The following is a 20643-nucleotide window of genomic DNA, read 5'->3' as shown; positions in this document are numbered from 1 at the left end:
AGATTACACGTTCTTCTCAAGTGTGCACGGAACATTCTCCAGGATAGATCACATCTTGGGTCACAAACCAAGCCTCAGTAAATTTAAGAAAATTGAAATCATATCAAGCATCTTTTCTGACCACAACGCTATGAGATTAGAAATGAATTACAGGGAAAAAAACGTAAAAAAGACAAACACATGGAGGCTAAACAACACGTTACTAAATAACCAAGAGATCACTGAAGAAATCAAAGAGGAAATCAAAAAATACCTAGAGACAAATGACAATGAAAACACGACGACCCAAAACCTATGGGATGCAGCAAAAGCGGTTCTAAGAGGGAAGTTTATAGCTATACAAGCCTACCTAAAGAAACAAGAAAAATCTCAAGTAAACAATCTAACCTTACACCTAAAGAAACTAGAGAAAGAAGAACAAACAAAACCCAAAGTTAGCAGAAGGAAAGAAATCATAAAGATCAGAGCAGAAATAAATGAAATAGAAACAAAGAAAACAATAGCAAAGATCAATAAAACTAAAAGTTGGTTCTTTGAGAAGATAAACAAAATTGATAAGCCATTAGCCAGACTCATCAAGAAAAAGAGGGAGAGGACTCAAATCAATAAAATCAGAAATGAAAAAGGAGAAGTTACAACAGACACCGCAGAAATACAAAGCATCCTAAGAGACTACTACAAGCAACTTTATGCCAATAAAATGGACAACCTGGAAGAAATGGACAAATTCTCAGAAAGGTATAACCTTCCAAGACTGAACCAGGAAGAAACAGAAAATATGAACAGACCAATCACAAGTAATGAAATTGAAACTGTGATTAAAAATCTTCCAACAAACAAAAGTCCAGGACCAGATGGCTTCACAGGTGAATTCTATCAAACATTTAGAGAAGAGCTAACACCTATCCTTCTCAAACTCTTCCAAAAAATTGCAGAGGAAGGAGCACTCCCAAACTCATTCTATGAGGCCACCATCACCCTGATACCAAAACCAGACAAAGACACTACAAAAAAAGAAAATTACAGACCAGTATCACTGATGAATATAGATGCAAAAATCCTCAACAAAATACTAGCAAACAGAATCCAACAACACATTAAAAGGATCATACACCACGATCAAGTGGGATTTATCCCAGGGATGCAAGGATTCTTCAATATACGCAAATCAATCAATGTGATACACCATATTAACAAATTGAAGAAGAAAAACCATATGATCATCTCAATAGATGCAGAAAAAGCTTTTGACAAAATTCAACACCCATTTCTGATAAAAACTCTCCAGAAAGTGGGCATAGAGGGAACCTACCTCAACATAATAAAGGCCATATATGACAAACCCACAGCAAACATCATTCTCAATGGTGAAAAACTGAAAGCATTTCCTCTAAGATCAGGAACGAGACAAGGATGTCCACTCTCACCACTATTATTCAACATAGTTCTGGAAGTCCTAGCCACGGCAATCAGAGAAGAAAAAGAAATAAAAGGAATACAAATTGGAAAAGAAGAAGTAAAACTGTCACTGTTTGCGGATGACATGATACTATACATAGAGAATCCTAAAACTGCCACCAGAAAACTGCTAGAGCTGATTAATGAACATGGTAAAGTTGCAGGATACAAAATTAATGCACAGAAATCTCTTGCATTCCTATACACTAATGATGAAAAATCTGAAAGAGAAATTATGGAAACACTCCCATTTACCGTTGCAACAAAAAGAATAAAATACCTAGGAATAAACCTACCTAGGGAGACAAAAGACCTGTATGCAGAAAACTATAAGACACTGATGAAAGAAATTAAAGATGATACCAACAGATGGAGAGATATACCATGTTCTTGGATTGGAAGAATCAATATTGTGAAAATGACTATACTACCCAAAGCAATCTACAGATTCAATGCAATCCCTATCAAATTACCAATGGCATTTTTTACGGAGCTAGAACAAATCATCTTAAAATTTGTATGGAGACACAAAAGACCCCAAATAGCCAAAGCAGTCTTGAGGGAAAAAAATGGAGCTGGAGGAATCAGACTCCCTGACTTCAGACTCTACTACAAAGCTACAGTAATCAAGACAATATGGTACTGGCACAAAAACAGAAACATAGATCAATGGAACAAGATAGAAAGCCCAGAGATTAACCCACGCACCTATGGTCAACTAACCTATGACAAAGGAGGCAAAGATATACAATGGAGAAAAGACAGTCTCTTCAATAAGTGGTGCTGGGAAAACTGGACAGCTATATGTAAAAGAATGAAATTAGAATACTCCCTAACACCATACACAAAAATAAACTCAAAATGGATTAGAGACCTAAATATAAGACTGGACACTATAAAAGTCTTAGAGGAAAACATAGGAAGAACACTCTTTGACATAAATCACAGCAAGATCTTTTTTGATCCACCTCCTAGAGTAATGGAAATAAAAACAAAAATAAACAAATGGGACCTAATGAAACTTCAAAGCTTTTGCACAGCAAAGGAAACCATAAACAAGACGAAAAGACAACCCTCAGAATGGGAGAAAATATTTGCAAACGAATCAACGGACAAAGGATTAATCTCCAAAATATATAAACAGCTCATTCAGCTCAATATTAAAGAAACAAACACCCCAATCCAAAAATGGGCAGAAGACCTAAATAGACATTTCTCCAAAGAAGACATACAGACGGCCATGAAGCACATGAAAAGATGCTCAGCATCACTAATTATTAGAGAAATGCAAATCAAAACTACAATGAGGTATCACCTCACACCAGATAGAATGGGCATCATCAGAAAATCTACAAACAACAAATGCTGGAGAGGGTGTGGAGAAAAGGGAACCCTCTTGCACTGTTGGTGGGAATGTAAATTGATACAGCCACTATGGAGAACAATATGGAGGTTCCTTAAAAAACTAAAAATAGAATTACCATATGATCCAGCAATCCCACTACTGGGCATACACCCAGAGAAAACCATAATTCAAAAAGACACATGCACCCGAATGTTCATTGCAGCACTATTTACAATAGCCAGGTCATGGAAGCAACCTAAATGCCCATCAACAGACGAATGGACAAAGAAGAAGTGGTACATATATACAATGGAATATTACTCAGCCATAAAAAGGAACGAAATTGAGTCATTTGTTGAGACGTGGATGGATCTAGAGACTGTCATACAGAGTGAAGTAAGTCAGAAAGAGAAAAACAAATATCGTATATTAACGCACGTATGTGGAACCTAGAAAAATGGTACAGATGAGCTGGTTTGCAGGGCAGAAGTTGAGACACAGATGTAGAGAATGGACATATGGACACCAAGGGGGGAAAACTGCGGTGGGGTGGGGATGGTGGTGTGCTGAATTGGGCGATTGGGATTGACATGTATACACTGATGTGTATAAAATTGATGCCTAATAAGAACCTGCAGTATAAAAAAACAAACAAAACAACTAATACTAAACTTTCATTGGGTTATTTGTATGGAAATATGTTAATATAAATGTTTCAGACATTACATGAAATTTCTAAAAATCTTATATGCTCTGGTATAATGTTATAAGTAATAATCCTACTTGTTACTTTAAAATGTATATCTCAGAAATAACTAATGTTCTTGTCAACTGCATTATTATGAACTTTCATCAAATCTTTAACTGTGGTCATTTTTAAGTCTTTTGTCATTTACAGACAGTTCTGGGTGTACTCTGATGCTTTTGCAAATATGTTCCTACAAAAGGGTTTCATCTTCAAGAAATTCATGGAAAAGACTCTGACAAGTACAGGTTTCTGGTAACTGACTGTACTGCTGAACTGAATGAATAAGCATTTTCAGAACTCTAATGAAAAACTGATGAACTCAAAAAAAAAATAATAATAATAATTATTATGCCCTGAATTAACCAACAGACAAAAAAGGCCTGCTATGCATGAATTTAAATTTCAACCAAAGATGTCCAAATCTCAATTCATTGTTTTGTTCCTGTGATGTTCCAAATCTTCAAATCCGTCATATTTGCCATGGAAGATATTTTGTATGTTTACATACTATGACAATGGCTGATGCTCAGAAAATTCAAAATATTTCAAATGTAGTAATAAAGTGTCCACTAAATGTTTTGTTATGTCATATGAATGTTGTATGCATATATGTCTGTATTTTCCAGAGCAATTGGGATGTGAGGAATCTTTAAATTACTGTTATGCTTTGGGAATTTGAAAGATGTGTACAAATTCAGGATTTGTGTACAAATTTCCTTTTGGAAGGGGGTATAGGTAGGGAGGAGGAACAGCAACCAAGACACAATAAGACATGATTGACATGATATACATCATCATTGTACAAACAGGAAAACTCCTGGAACCTGATTTTTTTTCCTTTGAAATAATAAGCTCCCTTCACAACTTTTCCCATCCCCTCTTCTTGCTTCCTCGCTTTACTGGCTTTCCATTTGCTTCTGAACTCTCTGATTTGGCACCCTGATTCCATCTGACTTCTTAGCCTTGGGTTCACCATATTCCTCCTTCCTGACATGGTGCACCTGGACAGATGACTGGTTAATTTGCTCTCTGTAATGCAACTTCAGGACAATCACTCGCTGATTATCCCAATGGGCAGCTCAGAGACGAGTGTACAACCAAGAAGTCCCAGGACACATTCACAGCTCCAGCCTAGAGGGTCTACTACTAAAAGAGTACTTATCTTTTCTACCATGGTCTAGCTAACCTCTACAATTTCCTTCACATCAGAATCAAGAAGCCTAAATTCTTGTACCTGACTGTACTAATTTGCTAGGTGATTTTGGGCAATTCCTTCTCATCTCCAGGTCTTAGTTTTTCTGCACCTGCAAAATGAGGATATTGGAAAGTGAAACAGCTAACATCCCTCCACTGGGATATAGCCTCTGACTGCTCTCACAATCTAATCCCATGTATTTCCTCTTATTCTCTCCCTCATTACCCTATTCTTTTCCTTCACAGTGTGCTGCATTTGCTATGGTATACTTATTGGCATGCAGCTGTTTATGGTCAGTCTCCCTTGCGTGCAGATCACTCTCATGAATAAAAGAATCACATCTACTGTTTACTACAACTGTACCCCAGAACCTAAAAATGAATTCAGCAATGAGTGAGTGTGCAATAAATATCTATTCACCACGAACACTCAATGGAGAAAGGATAGTCTCTTCAACAAATGATGTTGGGAAACTGAGTAACTACGTGTGAAAAACAAAAAAAATGAAATTGGACCCCTACCTTACACCACTCTAATTTGAAATGTATTAAAGACTTAAACATAAGACCTGATACCATAAAACTTCTAGAAGAAAACATAAGTGGTAAGCTCTTTGACAGCAGTATTGGCAATGATTTTTTGGATATGACACCAAAAGCACAAGCAACAAACACAAAAATCAATAAAGGAAAGGGGGGCAGGATGCTTGACAAATTCTTTGCCAAAAGGACAACATAAAATGATCACAAGAAGACCTGGAATCACTCAACCAAAGGCAAACGACACTTCAAATCAATGGCACTAAACAAACTACTGCTTTTAAAAATAAATTAATTGAGTAAATGAAGTTAATTTTGGTGATACCAAGTCAACAATGTACCGGCTGAAGTTATGTTCAGTATCCTGTCCCTAAAATGGGGAAAGTTGTCGAAGTTTTAAATGGTGTGGGCCTATGTCAGATAGAAACTTCAGTTAGGGACAGAAGTTTATTCGCTATTGATAACGAATCCTCAAGTGAAATGAAGGGGAAAAAACCAATGGCACAATCTCACAAAAGGAAATAAAATTAAACAATAATTTTATGCAATAGCAAAAATATTTTTAAACTTTTTTTCAAAACCCTTGGCGTATATTTAAAAAGACCTTAACATCCATGTCTTTTGTTACATTTCATTGGTTACCTTATTTAATTCTTCCTTGGTAAGAGATGCCCAAAGGGTTTTTCTGAATCTTCCTTCTTTGTATTTCTGAGTGATAAAGTTTTTTCTCTTTTCTACTGGAGAGTCCACGTGTAATTCTTCATCTTTTTGAAGACCACCAGCCCAAAAGTCATTAGCTCTTTTGTTTCCAATGACAATAAAAAGCTGAATTATCAAAAAGAAATTATAAAACATATCAATTCACAAAATGTATTTGAATCTGCAGAAACCTGACTCACATGACAAATTAAAGCATAGCTTGGTATAAAATATGCAAAATACAAGACCCAACTTTTTCCAGAAGATGGAGTGTGAAAGCAGATACTATTTCCATTTTAAATAGTCTAGCTGCTCGTAATAATGGTAAAAGATTAGCTAGAAAAGAAACTGCAAGCAACGCAAATTGCAGCAAAAGCATTATTACTTTTTTTTTAACATCTTTATTGGAGTATAATTGCTTTTCAATGGTGTGTTAGTTTCTGCTTTATAACAAAGTAAATCAGCTATACATATACGTATATCCCCATATCCCCTCCCTCTTGCGTCTCCCTCCCTCCCTCCCTCCCTATCCCACCTCTCTAGGTGGTCACAAAGCACCGAGCTGATCTCCCTGTGCTATGCGGCTGCTTCCCACTAGCTATCTATTTTACATTTGGTAGTATATATATTACTTTTTGAAGGTAGCTCACATTGAGACAGATTCATTTAAAATGGCTGAGTAGGTGGGCTAACGTAGTTGAGAGTGGTACAGACACCTGAGCAGAGAATGGCTACAGGAGACAGCAAGTTAGACACGATCTCAGTTAGTGACAGAGCATGGCCAAGATAAAGAATAGTCGATTTTGCCAAATGTTTTCATTCACTTTTCTGATATTTTATCCATGCTGGGTTAAAAAGAAAGAAAGTCAATTCTGGCTTAAGAAAAAGCTGCCAAGCCTTTAAGAGTAGTTATTACTATTAAAGCTCCTTGTATTTTTTATTCTTAAAATAACTGTCTCATTTAGGAAGCATTCGGAAAGTTAAAGTAGAAAGTTACTACTATCAAACAGGCTATAAGCCATTTTTATAATGTGGTGAGAACTTGATCAGAGAGCTCTTAAAGCAACCACACCACCCCACTGCACACCTCCTCCTGGACATCTGCTGACCACCACCACAGTCAAGTCAGACTCACCTCAATGAGTTCATTGCTCCAAATGCTGGCATCCATTTTCAGACTTCTAACCTTGGAATCTTTTGGTCCTAAAGATCTATGTTGCCCTGAAGTCAAAAAACAATTGATTTCTATTTGAGTTTGTATGTAAACGTATTTTACCTTTAAAAAGAAAAGTATATATGTACGTGTATAGGTATGTGTGGATTAATATATCTTTTGAACTTAAACCAATACCTACTTTCCACCCTACAGTAGTGGTGGTAATCATACAGGAATCATAACCAACCACAATGAAGATAACAGAAATCACCATCACCACCCTGTACTGGTATAAAATTACACTTTTAAAAAGTGTGTATACATGTACATGTGTGTATATGTGTGCATGCATATGCATGTATGTGTGCATGTATGTATGTGTATATACGTATATATATTTTTTTCATTGGTAATTAACTAGAAATTGTAGGTCACTGAAAACATTTTATAATGGGTCTGTGTAAATTATACATATGTGAGTGAATACAGATATCATCCCTTTACTCTTAAAAAAAACTAGCTACAACTGTAATAAATGCCTACTTAAAAATCTAAAGTCGATTCTTTATTCTACTATTATGCCTGGAAGAGAATGCCCAGCATTCTATCATAATCAATTTAATTCTGCTGTATAAATCATCATTCAGCCATTACTGGGCATTCAGGTGTATGTCAGACTCTTTCTAAGCTGAGATAGAAAAAAGGTATAAAAGACATCATGCTTGACGTTAAGGACCTTTTGCCTAATGCGCATGAGAAAGCTCATTCCTCTCATTCCTCTCTCTACATTACATAGGTTCCTTTCCTCCATTCTTTGAGAAGGAAACTACTCAGAGCACAAAGCCCTAGAATTCCCATGGCAAGAATCTGCATAGGTTTGCACTTATGGAGACTACAGAAAGGCAATACCAAAAGGAGTCAAGCTCGAAAGCATGCAGGAAGAAGGGATGCTGGAGTAGCCTAGGAAAGGCTAGGAGTAGCCTAGGAAAGAATCTGAGTTGAGGCAGCAGGAAAAGAAACAATGTGGAGAACAGATTTAGAGATATTCAGAAGATAAAACAGATGGGACCTGGTGGGCTTTAAGGAAAGAGGAAGGGTCAAGAGGGTCTCTCAAGGTTTAGGCTTCAGTGTAGGGTAGATAGTATTGCTTCTGACCAAGATTTGGAATATAGGAGAATATACAGTTTAATGTAATGAGCTGGGCAGCAATGAGAGCTCCATTTTATCATGTTAATTTTGAGGTACCTTGGGCAAATCCAAGTTGAGAACCTAGCAGGAGCTATAAGAGTAGAGTTTCCAACAGAGTGAGAATCCCCTGCTTAAAAATGAGTATTGAATTCAAATGACAGCCTCACTCAGGAACATCAGAGTGAAAGAGAGCTTAGGATATAATCCAAGGGAACACACATATTTTAGGAGCAGGCAAAGGAAAAGTAACCTGGAAAAGGATGACCAGAGCAGTAAGAGCACACTAAGAGGAAATGGTGTGTCGGAAGTTGTGGGAGGATGGAAAGTCACTGAGAGACAGATTGGTCAAGAGTGTCAAATACTGCAGAGAAGGCAGTGAAGATAGGAACTGACCACATAGAAACTGAGAGGTAAAATACACTGGTAAAATATTTTTACTGGAGGTGAGAGAAACGAAGACTGATTACAGGATGCTGATGATAGACTAGGAAGTTAAAGAAATGAAGAAAACCTGTGCAGACCACTACGCTTGAAAGTATCTTGTCTATGAAAGGAAAAAGGAACAGAGAATGACACGTAAGAGAATAGTAAGTTTTCAGAAAGCTGGTGTTAACAGAATTATGCAAGTTTATATGCTGAACCAAATAAACCATAGTTGAATACAGTTGCCCCTCAGTATCTCGGATTGGTACCAGGACCACCCACAGATACCAAAATCCGAGGATGCTCAAATCCCTTGTATAAAATGGCCATAGTATCTGCATATAACCCACACACATCCTCGTATACTTTAATTCATGTCTAGATTACTTTTAATACCTAATACAATAAAATGTTATGTAATAGTTGCTGGTACATGCAAATTCAAATTTTGCTTTTTTGAACTTCCTGTAAATTTTTTTTTCAAATATTTTTGATCCCCAGTTGTTTGATGTAGAACCGTGAATATGGAGGACCAACTGTACTTACACAGAGAGTGAATAAGTGACAGGGTGAGGATCCTGAGAAGAGAGGAAAGGAAGAGAACATACGTAGACAGAGCAGCCTTAGACAACACAAACGCTATCTCTTCCAATGGGACTGGAGAGGAGAAGAGGTTAGGAAAAAATACAGTGTCAAGGAGGGTTAAATGATGCTTTTTATTGTTGCTATTGATGTAGGTGATTAGCTCATGAGGACATCTACCTCAGTGTGATGAGAAATGTAGCGCAGAGCTCTAGAAAAGTCTGAAGGGCTTGAAGCAGCTGTCCTGTCTTTGCTCTGAGGTGCTCTTCCTCTGCATTCTCTCAATGAAACCTGTGCTCAACTCTATTCCTGCCCTTATCACACTCTATTGAAATTACTATTTATATATTTGTGCAGGAAATGTCATGTCTTGTCTTACAGATCATTTTAATTCCCAGGACCAGCACAGTACCTGGTAGAGCTGAAAAGCTGAAGGAATGTTTAGGTTGTAGCTAACTTTTTCCAAGACCTCCATGGTCGCATACCTAAGCTAGGGTCCATTCCCTCTACTCACTTGGACAGCTGTCTTACCTCCCAAACACAAGGACCTGTCAAATAGTTTGTAAGGTATAAGATCACAAGACAAAAATGAGTCACAGTACTGGTTACTTTCATAAACTTCAATACACCTGGAAAATGCTTCTATATAAAAATTCTCATTATAAGAGATACCAGATCTGGTGAACCAAGATTAGAGCGCAGAGCAGATTGATGTGAAAAATAGATCTTACAAAATATGACTGAGGAAAAAGGGACAAATCATACGAAGAGCAAGCGTGTTCAGGGTGCATTCTGAAACACATTCATCCAAAACCTAAAAATTTCAGCATTGTCTTTTTAAAATCCATACATGGGCCAGTAGGCACAAAAAAACGATTACATGCTTAAAAATCAATTTTTATATCTAAGTTATGCATAAGAGAAGTTTAGAATGATACTTCTAAATTTGATTTAAATGTAATAAGTTTTCTCTGTTTTTATTTTTCATAGCCGTTAGCTGGGACACAGTATATACGACACTAAAGAACATTCAGTGCCAATCTGCCACCAAACAGTGAAGCGCATAACTTATCACTAATTACCTGCACACTTCTTACAGATGACAACACAGAGATTGATGGATGCCCAGTCAGGATTTGGGGCTTTACAATCTGCACAGCTCCTGTTGGACTCATTGAACCAAATCTTTTCAGCTACTTCATAATCAGAGAGAGTTTCTGCTATCGATTGCTGCACAGCTTCAATCCACTCTTGTTTCTCTTTTTCAGACTCGGCTGTAAAGCTGAAACAATTAACGTTTCTGCATTATCGATCTCCCTTGTAAAGGCCAATTAAGCAGTATGTTCAGTTTGCATATTCATTTCACTCATAAATTAAACAGCTGCTGAAAAATATGCCTTCCAGGCGGCTGGAGTCTTTTCTGTTAAAAATCATCTCATCGAGAAATCTATTTTTTTTCCTTTAACTGTCCACATTGCTTATGACTTGGTTTACCTATCTTGAACCAAAATTAACATACACATTTTTCTGACCAGGATATAAAAATCACCTTGTTAGGTCAAAAGCTTAAAAGAGAAGTCATGCTTCCTAAGCAGTGGTTACATAATAATCAATAAGAGGCTGGCAGAGTTTCAGGACTATTGGCTTATTTTGCCAAGAAAATATGCCATAGTCTGAAACTAAGTTATCAAAAACACCCATGAGAAATTTTGATTTGTTTGTCTTAAAAATAGATTCTTGTTTTTAAAATAGAAGAATGTCCAGATGGCTTTAAGAAACTGAGAAATCGAAAAAGTTTTAAGTGATTACTATTCTAACAGAATTCTAACTCATTTTTAGCCATGTAATTCTTAGTGTTTACTGGGTGCCTGAGTGAAGGAATAAAACATTAAAACATCAGTTCACTCTTTCAAGAAATATTTACTGAGTACTTATAATGTGCCAGAAAATGTGCTACATATAGTGCTCCAAACTCAGTCAATGACCCACAAAATGATGCTTTACACTGAAATTTTCTGTTCTGAAGATGAAACTGCTTTGAGATACAATGAAAACAACAGAGGATTAACATTTTCTACATAATCTATAAAGAAACTGAGTGGCCTACATGGATTATATTTTTTGAATCACTTCATGGTTCCATCATCACTATAATATTTATAAATTCCTTAGTGGTTTCTGCTTCTCTATAGAGATTGGTCAGAGCCCATATGGTACAATGGAAAATAGATATTTGGTCTTAGTCCCTGGTTCCTGGTATATAGTTCCCCAAACCCTTGGAATACCCTGAGTGATAAAAGTCCTTTATACGCTAATGAGATAGCTTGTGGCTGAAGGCTAGACAGCTTCAGGATGGGAGCTGGTCAGCAGAAGACCAAGATGTGACTAGAGACTTGGAACTTTCAACCAGCCCTACCCCGTGACCTCTGGGAAGAAGAGAGAGGCTGGTGGAGTTAATCACCAATGCCCCAGGATCTCATCAATCTTGCCTATGAAATGAAACCTCCATAAAATCCCCCAAACCACAGGGTTCGAAGAGCTTTCAGGGTGATGAACACCTTGAGGTGCTGGGAGAGTGGTGCACCCAGAGAGTCATTACAGATTATTAACACATGTTAAGAACACACATTAAGTTTTCTGTTTCATTGCCATAATAAAGCAATTACCAGAGTGTCATAATACAAGACATGTATCAAAATGCTAAGATATTTGATCATACGTGCTATGAGATCCATTAAATTCAGCAACATTTTGAACTGAGGTTCCTTTTAGGAAATCATGGAGCAATTGTAATTAGGGATTGTTCTTAAAGGACAGACTGTATTTGGTTAGGCTAAAAGAGGCAAAATAACAATACAGCTTAAAGACAATGTAATATCTCTTTTTATTTTATACCTTCAAAATAAAGTAATTTTTCACATATTTGTGGATCAAAAATCACCAAGCCTTCTAAGAAAAGAGGTATTACAAAAAGGAACTACACAAATCTCATGAAGTTAGTATCTTTCAGGTTGTATGACTATTCAAATCACTTTTGCAAGGTGTTATTATACACTGGCTAATAAATTACACGATATGAAAAAGTAAAAACAATTTTTTTCTTTGTTTCAGGTGTACAGCAGAGTGATTCAGTTTTATATATATCTATATATTTTTTCATATTCTTTTCCATTATAAGTTATTAGAAAATATTGAATATAGTTTCCTGTGCTATACCGTAGGTACTTGAATATAGTTTCCTGTGCTATACAGTAGGTACTTGTTGTTTATCCATTCTGTATATAGTAGTGTGTATATGTTAATCCCAAATTCCTAATTTACCTCCCCACCATCCCCTTTGGTAACCATAAGTCTGTCTTCTATGTCTGTGAGTCTGTTTCTGTTTTGTAAATAAGTTCATTTGTATGACTTTTTTAAGATTCCACATATAAGTGATATCATATGATATTTGTCTTTGTCTGTCTTCACTTAGTATGATAATCTCTAGGTCCATCTAGTTTACTGCAAATGGCAAGATTTCATTATTTTTATGGCTGAGTAATATTCCATTGTATATATATACCACATCTTCTTTACCCACTCATCTGTCCATGGACATTTAGGTTGCTTCCATGTCTTGGTTATTGTAAATAGTGCTGCAGTGAACACTGGGGTGCATGTATCTTTTCAAATTAGAGTTTTCTCCAGATATATGCCCAGGAGTGAGATTGTAGGATCATGTAGTAACTCTATTTTTAGTTTTTTAAGGAACTTCCATGCTCTTTTCCATAGTGGCTGCACCAATTTACATTCCTACAACAGTGCAGGAGGGTTTCCTTTTCTCCACACCCTCTCCAGCATTTATTATTTGTAGACTTTTTAATGATGACCATTCTGAGTGGTGTGAGGTGATACCTCACTGTAGTTTTGATTTGTGTACCTCTACTAATCAGTGATATTGAGCATCTTTTCATGTGCCTATTGGCACATTTTTATATACTGGCTAATAAATTATACAATATGAAAAAGTAAGAACATAATTTTATTAAGTGTCCTATAAGAAGTAAAATCACCACTGGCAATGTAAAAGGGAATCACTCAAGCTTTCCTGTAGTAGTACAAACAAAAAATGTTTAAATATAACTTACCTAAAACTCCTATAGGGAGTGATTATTTCAAAAGACTGTTTCACAGTTCGGTCCACTTGCTTTACATTTGCTACATTCATAGGAATTATGGTAATACCAAGTCCACTCTTAAAATCCTAGTTTGGAGAAAAACAAAAAATTATAAAGAAACAAAAATATGGATTTTGAAAGTACATTTATATTCTCTAAAATTTAATAAACCTCATCAAATTTTACTACAACATATAAAGATGGAATTAATTCATTAAAAATGGATTGAGAGTGGTTTTATTTTAGGTAGTCACTTTCAATACATGGTAACACGATAGCATTTGAAGCTTGACAGGCTATTAATAAAGCAAGGGTCTTTTCACATGAAACATAAGTTGACTAGGACATAGATCTTGAACTACATATGCCTTCCTGTTAACAGTTAGGCACTTTTTCACCTTTAGCCATTTAGTAAAGGGAACTAACAGTGAACTAACCCTTACCATGGGCCCAGCCATTTTCCAGTTGGGGGAGCCAGATGATACTGTGAGGTTGGTATAATTACTATTTAGGTAAAAAGAAGGGAAAACCGAGGCTCAAAAAGGTAAAGTGACGCGGAAAGTGCGGCTGGCTGTACCTGGTAGAAAGGGACTGAAACCCAAGCCATCTGACTGCTCACTCTTTGTTCTGCTGTACGTTGTTACCTCTGCTCTGTCACATTTTCCTCATTTGCTCTCAACCAAAAGCATTACTTATATTACAATTTTATCTCATTTCCAATATTTCATTACTTTCTTCTTCCTTCAATTAGATTCTTTAAAAGCTCCTCTAATGCTATTTTCATATGAAAACTGCCATTGGTTCAGCACCTACAGCCACTATGTTCAACTTGATCTACCAAAATTAGAAACTGTTCAAAAGGCTACAATGTCTGCCTTCTAAAAGCATTAAAGTTTGCAATATATTATCTAGCCATAAGGGTTCTGGAATTTGATTTCTCAAACCATCTCACACCTTAAAAATACAATTAATCTGTACCTCGAAAAATGAATTATCTATGTGAACAGGTTCAGATTAAATGTGCTCTGAATTCCTAAATTAAATTATGACTAGGAAAAAGTAGCCATACTAAAGACGACTGCAAAAAATATTGGTCCACTTTCAGGAAGGACACTTCTGGCAGAGACCGTGAAAGAAACAATTCACAGGTCTTCTCTTTGTCTCTCCTGTTGTACAAGCTAAAAGCAAAAGTACTATTTTCCCATCTCCCTTGCAGCTAGGAGTGAACATATGTCATACTTATGGTCAATAAAATATAAATAATTCCTGGCCTGGGGGGCAAGAGGAGGGGGGTGGAGAGACAAATCTTCGAAGAAAAGAATTTCATTCCTTTCCTTTCCATCTTCTCGGGAAACAACATCTAGAAGCACAAAGCCATTTTAGAATGTAAGCATCCTTGAGATGAAAAGCCTGAGGACAAATTCTTGTACTGTAAGGATGCCAGAGTGAGGGAAAAAAAATAGGAAGAATCTTGTTCTCTGATGGCATTAGCAAGAGATTTGTTAAAACAAATCCCTGTCTATTTAAACTATCCTTCAGGTTTTTGTCATCTGATACTAATACATTCCTGGTTGATAAAATAAGTGGAATAAAACAACATTATAACAAATTTCCCCCATTCATAGAGGGTTTCCGTTCACAAACTGCAGAAAAGTTTCACTTCATATTTTTTAAAATGTACAAGTTTTTAGTGAGAATGAAGAAATGACCCATTTGTAAATTGAGTATGATTTTTTCTGATGAAAGAACAATGGTTCATTTTGTTGGGAGAAACAAGCCAGAAATTGAGTCAGGAATATAAAAGATGCAGAGACATGCTAGGTGTTGTGAAATACTTAGAAGGTGATATACTTCCACTTGGTATCATAAGCCCACCTAACAAAAAACAGTACTATAGGGAGGAGGGGAATCAAACTTTTCCAATCTGCCCCATTTTAATAAGTTTTAGCATATTGGTATAGAGTTAAACTTATAATTATCAAATTAAAGAAAACAGATTCTCAGTTATCTATACCAATGCTCCTGCTGGATAATGTAACTATTGGAGAAACTCCCAGGGCATGTGATTAGAAATTCAAACTCTCTTTTATAAATCAGAAAATAAAGTAGGGGTAGTCAGGTAAGATATTTTAGAAACAGCTTTCTGATGGCTCAGCTTGATATGGGGGTACCTCTAGAATAAAACAGTCAGGCTGCATCTTCTTCAAACAATTCTCTGTGATGCAGCTTTTGACAAGACCTGGCTATCAGACTGCTCCCGCTTATTATTCTCTGATGGGGGCCTGGCCTGCAGGTACTGTGTGTTACTAAGGGCAGAGATACAGACTCAGACCATCAGACTAGCAGATGGTAAGACTGACAACCTTGGATGGAAACTGATGAGCCTCATCAAGGCTCCAGCCTGAAGAGATGGTGCCTCATTTCGACAAGCAAGTCGTGAAGTATCTACATATAAAGCTGCGACTTCTGTTAAAAATAAAACAAGTGAGGGTTGGCTCAAGGCCCCAGATTTCTCCCAAGCAAGGCAAAGATGATTTTTTCGCCTGGAAAGAAACTGTAACCCATTTATCAGCTGCTTGCCATGGCCATATGGTTTTGAGTAATTAGAGTATCCACTGAACTCACCAGCACAAATGGACTGTAAAATGTACAGCAGAATAACAAAATAAATGTCAGTGCTCTTGAAAGCTATTAAATATGAAACAACTGCATTTCTTACTAAAAATATTTGTGGTGACATTAAGCCATCTTTTCACACAGTCTTTAGAACATGTTTAGAACATATCTCATTCCTAGATGCTCATCAGAATTACCTGTGTTGATCTCTTCCTCCCACCCTGAGATTCTGATCCCACGAATCAGAGGGCTTGCCTAAGGATTTTCAGTTAAAAAAAGGCAAAACAAAACTACCACCATATGATTCTCATACGTAGCAGATACTGAGAAACAATGAATTAGACAGCAGAACCAGTTGTAGGATCTAGACAGTATGAGTCTACAGCACTTAAATATCAGGATACAAACATTTCTCTCTGCCTTCTGCAGAGCAAAAAAAAAAGCATGCAGTCAGATTATACAAAAACCATTTGAAATTATTAAGACTAGTGGTTAAAAATAGGCTGGTCAGAACACAGTGACACGTTGGATTGTCAAGAACCTATTTGTCCTGGATTCCAACCCTTCTGCTAATGTACAAAGGCTTTAAAAGCATTGGTCTTCATTAAGCATATACACTCCATAACTGATTTCATATCTGTTAGTGCAGTGCTCTGAAGCTTACAAACAGCTATGAACTCTTATTTGATTTTCTTAACAATTCTGCGAAGAAGGCAGAGCAGATACAGCCATTTTTAAATGAAAACATTTGTCCTGGCAAAACCGTGTTTGCTAAGTGCGTAGCACCTGCCAGAAATGTGCAAAGCTGTGGGTCTGCACAAAAGCATAAGACAGGGTACTCACCTCGGGGAAGCTTAGAGTCTAAGGAGGGAATGAGAGAGAATTGTAATAAGTGCAAAAAAAAAAAAAAACGATCCATGGCTGTAGGGTAAGCACTGAATCCAACCCAGACAAGAGAGAGCTGTGTTCGTATTTTTTCCAAAGGAGGTGACACTTGACTGGGCAAACAACAAAATCCAAACCAGCTTGATCAAGCGTACCTCTCTTGCTTCAGTTCACTTGTTTGCAAAATGGGGCTAACAGTAGTACCTATTGCATCAGTGTGTGAGGATTAACACATAAAAAATGCTTAGAAGAATGCCTGGCGCAAAACGTGCTATCTACTCCCAGTTAACTAATTGTTATTATTATTGTTATATTATACCTCTTGAATGTGAAGGCAACCGAACATATTACCTATTAAAAAGTTAATTACAAGAAAATGCATGCTTAAAAATAACTAGCAGGCATATATAAATTTTGTAAAATGGGATGGAATGTGAGTGTTAAACTTTCAAGAAAATTAAAACTAAATTACCCATTAACTGCAATCTGATTGTGAGCACTATTCTTATTTTGGAAAATACGCACGAGTCGGTAACATGCCAGACTTCAACCTTTAAAACCCTATAAACTGCATTGAAAAAAAACAATAGCATAGAAATTCAATAGGTAGAAATATATTGTTACAGAAAGCATAAAGCTAAAAACAGATTCTGGAGTAAACTATATTTTACAGTTAATTTGCTGTCATACAATGTAGGATCTCAAAGAGCATGAATGGCCACACTTGGCAGAGCAGGTCTGATGTTGCAAAGGTGATAATGATGATGTGGGCACCAAGAGTCAGAACTGGGGGAGAATCTTGGCTGATCCATTTACTGGCTGTATGACTACTGGCAAGGTCCTTAATTCATCTAGACCTCCATTTCCTCATTTATGAAAAGATAGTACTATCTACCTTATATAGCATTGCTATAAAAACTGAATAAAGAAATACACATTGGGGGTCTGATACATCCAGACAGTCCCCTGATTTGAGGGTTCTAAATACAGAATTTGTCTTCAATGAGAATATATCCATTTTATTTACAGTGACTGAAAGTATCCACACCAATGATTCCATATTCAACATTCAGATTAGAACTAATGGCAAATATTTACCACGACACTGAAATGGGTTATTTGTACAAATGCGTAGCAACAGAACCTGGCTCAAACTACCTTTTAAAACTACAAAGTGAAAGAGGAAAGCAACAGTTTGATTCCTAAACAGAAAAATTAAAGAAGGGTTTGTTAACCCCAAATTCACTGAAATCTCAAACCTATTTTTGGAAACACCAGATGCCAGGTTTCCATGCCAGGAATTTAAGAACTCGGTGCTTAGACATTTGTGGGAAACAGATGTGGCATTGTATGACATTGGCACCAGATTTCCAGGGAAACACCAGATGCAGAGTTTGGCCAGATATAGAACCAGAGAACCAGCAGGCCACCACCTCCATCCTGCTGCTTCTTTCTGCACCACACAAGCCAGAGCCCTGTGAGGTCTATTTAAATTCTGTTAGAGTTTCATTTCCATGCAAGACACGAGGGAACATTATGTTGGGGGAATGAGTCTCTTGCTATACCCCGATTTGCGAATGTTTAACCAAGTGAATGTAGTTAAAGCCTCAATGCCAGAATTATCATTAAATGGATATACAAACCCACCAAGCAAGACATCTGGTTGTAATGAATTCCCTAATATTAACATGATATTCAAAAACTCATCAGGAAAAGATGGGAGACTGGCTGTCAGGACAACATAACAAATGGAAACCAAAGTCAATTATCTTAAATTCACCTCATATCTATTTGCAGAAATTCTGTTCAAGTAGCAGTACCATATATATAACACTACATATATATACCTGAGGGTATGTTCATATTTCATTACCTATCTAAAATTTTAAAAATACTCGTTTATATACTACATCCACATCATTTCAAGATAAATAAATGTATAAAAATAATTATTCTTCAGAATACAGAAAGTCTATTAGCTTTGAACTGGAAAAAAACACACAATTTATTTCTATAAAAAAATTTCTATGCAACAAAAATTAACTGAAAAGGCTTCCCTGGTGGCGCGGTGGTTAAGAATCTGCCTGCCAGTGCAAGGGACACGGGTTCGAGCCCTGGCCCAGGAAGATCCCACATGCCGGAGCAAGTAAGCCCGTGTGCCACAACTACTGAGCCTGAGCTCTAGAGCCAGCAAGCCACAACTACTGAAGCCTGCGCACCTAGAACCCGTGCTCCGCAACAAGATAAGCCACGACAATGAGAAGCCCGCACACAGAAACGAAGACCGAACACAGCCAAAAATAAATAAATAAGTAAATAAAATTAACTGAAAAGTGAAAAATAAGCAACAGCTTAGAAAAACAGTTGCAGAAAATATGACATGAAGATAAATATCTATATTAAATGAAGAGCTTGAAGAAATTGTCAGAAGTGACAATATAATTCCAGTAAATAAATAGGAAAAAATGAAAAGAGAATTCATAAAGAAGAAAATAATATTAAAAGAAAAATTTTTTTCAAATATAAACTCTCTAGTCATGAAAACAGCTGTTAATGACTATTAATTCAACCATTTCATTCTACAAATGTTTACTGAGTGTCAGCTACTTGCCTGGAACTCCTAAGGGCACAACAGTGAATAAAGTAAATTGTCACAGCCTTAATTTGGGAATATAAAAATTATAACACTTTTAAAGTTAAAATCAAACTGGTACCTATTCATGTACCTAACAGCATTTTAAATATAAACAATTCTTTAGAAAAGGGTCATAGGAATTCTTGTCCAAAAAGCAAATCTAAAAGAAAGAAAAGGCTACAAACAGAAGGCTCTCAGAAATCTCATTTATTTATCACGATGTGTTACCCCATCAGAAGGTAAGATCCTAAAGAGCAGGGAGGGACCTTGTGGGTTACCAGTGAGCCCCTACTGCCTGGAGCAGCACTCAGGAATGAAGGGGTACCCAATAAACTTCTGTAAAACAGATGAATAAATACAGAAACACAGTGAACTGTAATCAAACTCTATTACACAACTCATTTTATAGAGTTGAAGTAACAATGTGGAAAAACTGTCATAATTATAATATATTGCAGGCGTATAAACATAAGCAGAAACAAGGAATAGAAGAAAATATGCAAAAATTAAACACATGGGGAGTGGGCTGTGAGATGGTGTAAGCATTTAAAGGGATAACATTTAATTTATATAATAGCACCACAGTGTTTTTCAACTGAGCAATTAGGTAAAGAATTTTAGTATCTATTTTTACTTTGCCATCTTCCTCTCTAACAAATGTTTTTACATATCTCTTCATAGTTCTATTCTGCCTCTTATAGCCCATCTGGAAAAACAAAAAAACAAAAAACAAAAAACCCTAACATTCCCTAAGGCATTTCTCCTGCTCAGAAGCTACTTCAAGTTAATTTCAACAATCCGCTAATAAATGAAAGGGAAAGAAAGAGAGTTAAAACAAGTAAATCTTTGAACTGGGCAACTGAGAAAATGAAAAGTCCATGTTAATTGCATAGAGTTTAGACCTGGCAGTGTACTGTTGATGAGAACGTGCAGACTGGCATCTTCCTTGCTGTTATCATGCCACTTTTCTTAAAAAATAAAGAATTTCAAAAATAAGACCATAGTTATGATAGTCTA

The 20643-nt window shown here is 36.4% G+C and overlaps 1 protein-coding gene across 1 annotated transcript in view; it reads right to left on the bottom strand.

The window, feature by feature from the left end:
- Positions 1-20643, bottom strand: part of ARAP2 (ArfGAP with RhoGAP domain, ankyrin repeat and PH domain 2) — a 196141-nt gene that overhangs the window by 113414 nt on the left and 62084 nt on the right. The window contains exons 9-12 of the mRNA XM_068541993.1: positions 13461-13576; positions 10416-10615; positions 7120-7205; positions 5928-6110 (exon numbers count right to left, since the gene is read on the bottom strand). Of these exons, the coding sequence (XP_068398094.1) occupies positions 5928-6110; positions 7120-7205; positions 10416-10615; positions 13461-13576 (585 nt within the window). The remainder of the gene's footprint in view (positions 1-5927; positions 6111-7119; positions 7206-10415; positions 10616-13460; positions 13577-20643) is intronic.

Source organism: Eschrichtius robustus, chromosome 4 (assembly GCF_028021215.1).
Source record: "Eschrichtius robustus isolate mEscRob2 chromosome 4, mEscRob2.pri, whole genome shotgun sequence".
NCBI lineage: Eukaryota > Metazoa > Chordata > Mammalia > Artiodactyla > Eschrichtiidae > Eschrichtius > Eschrichtius robustus.
The sequence above is the reverse complement of the archived record's forward strand: the minus strand, read 5'-3'. Positions and strand labels throughout refer to the sequence as shown.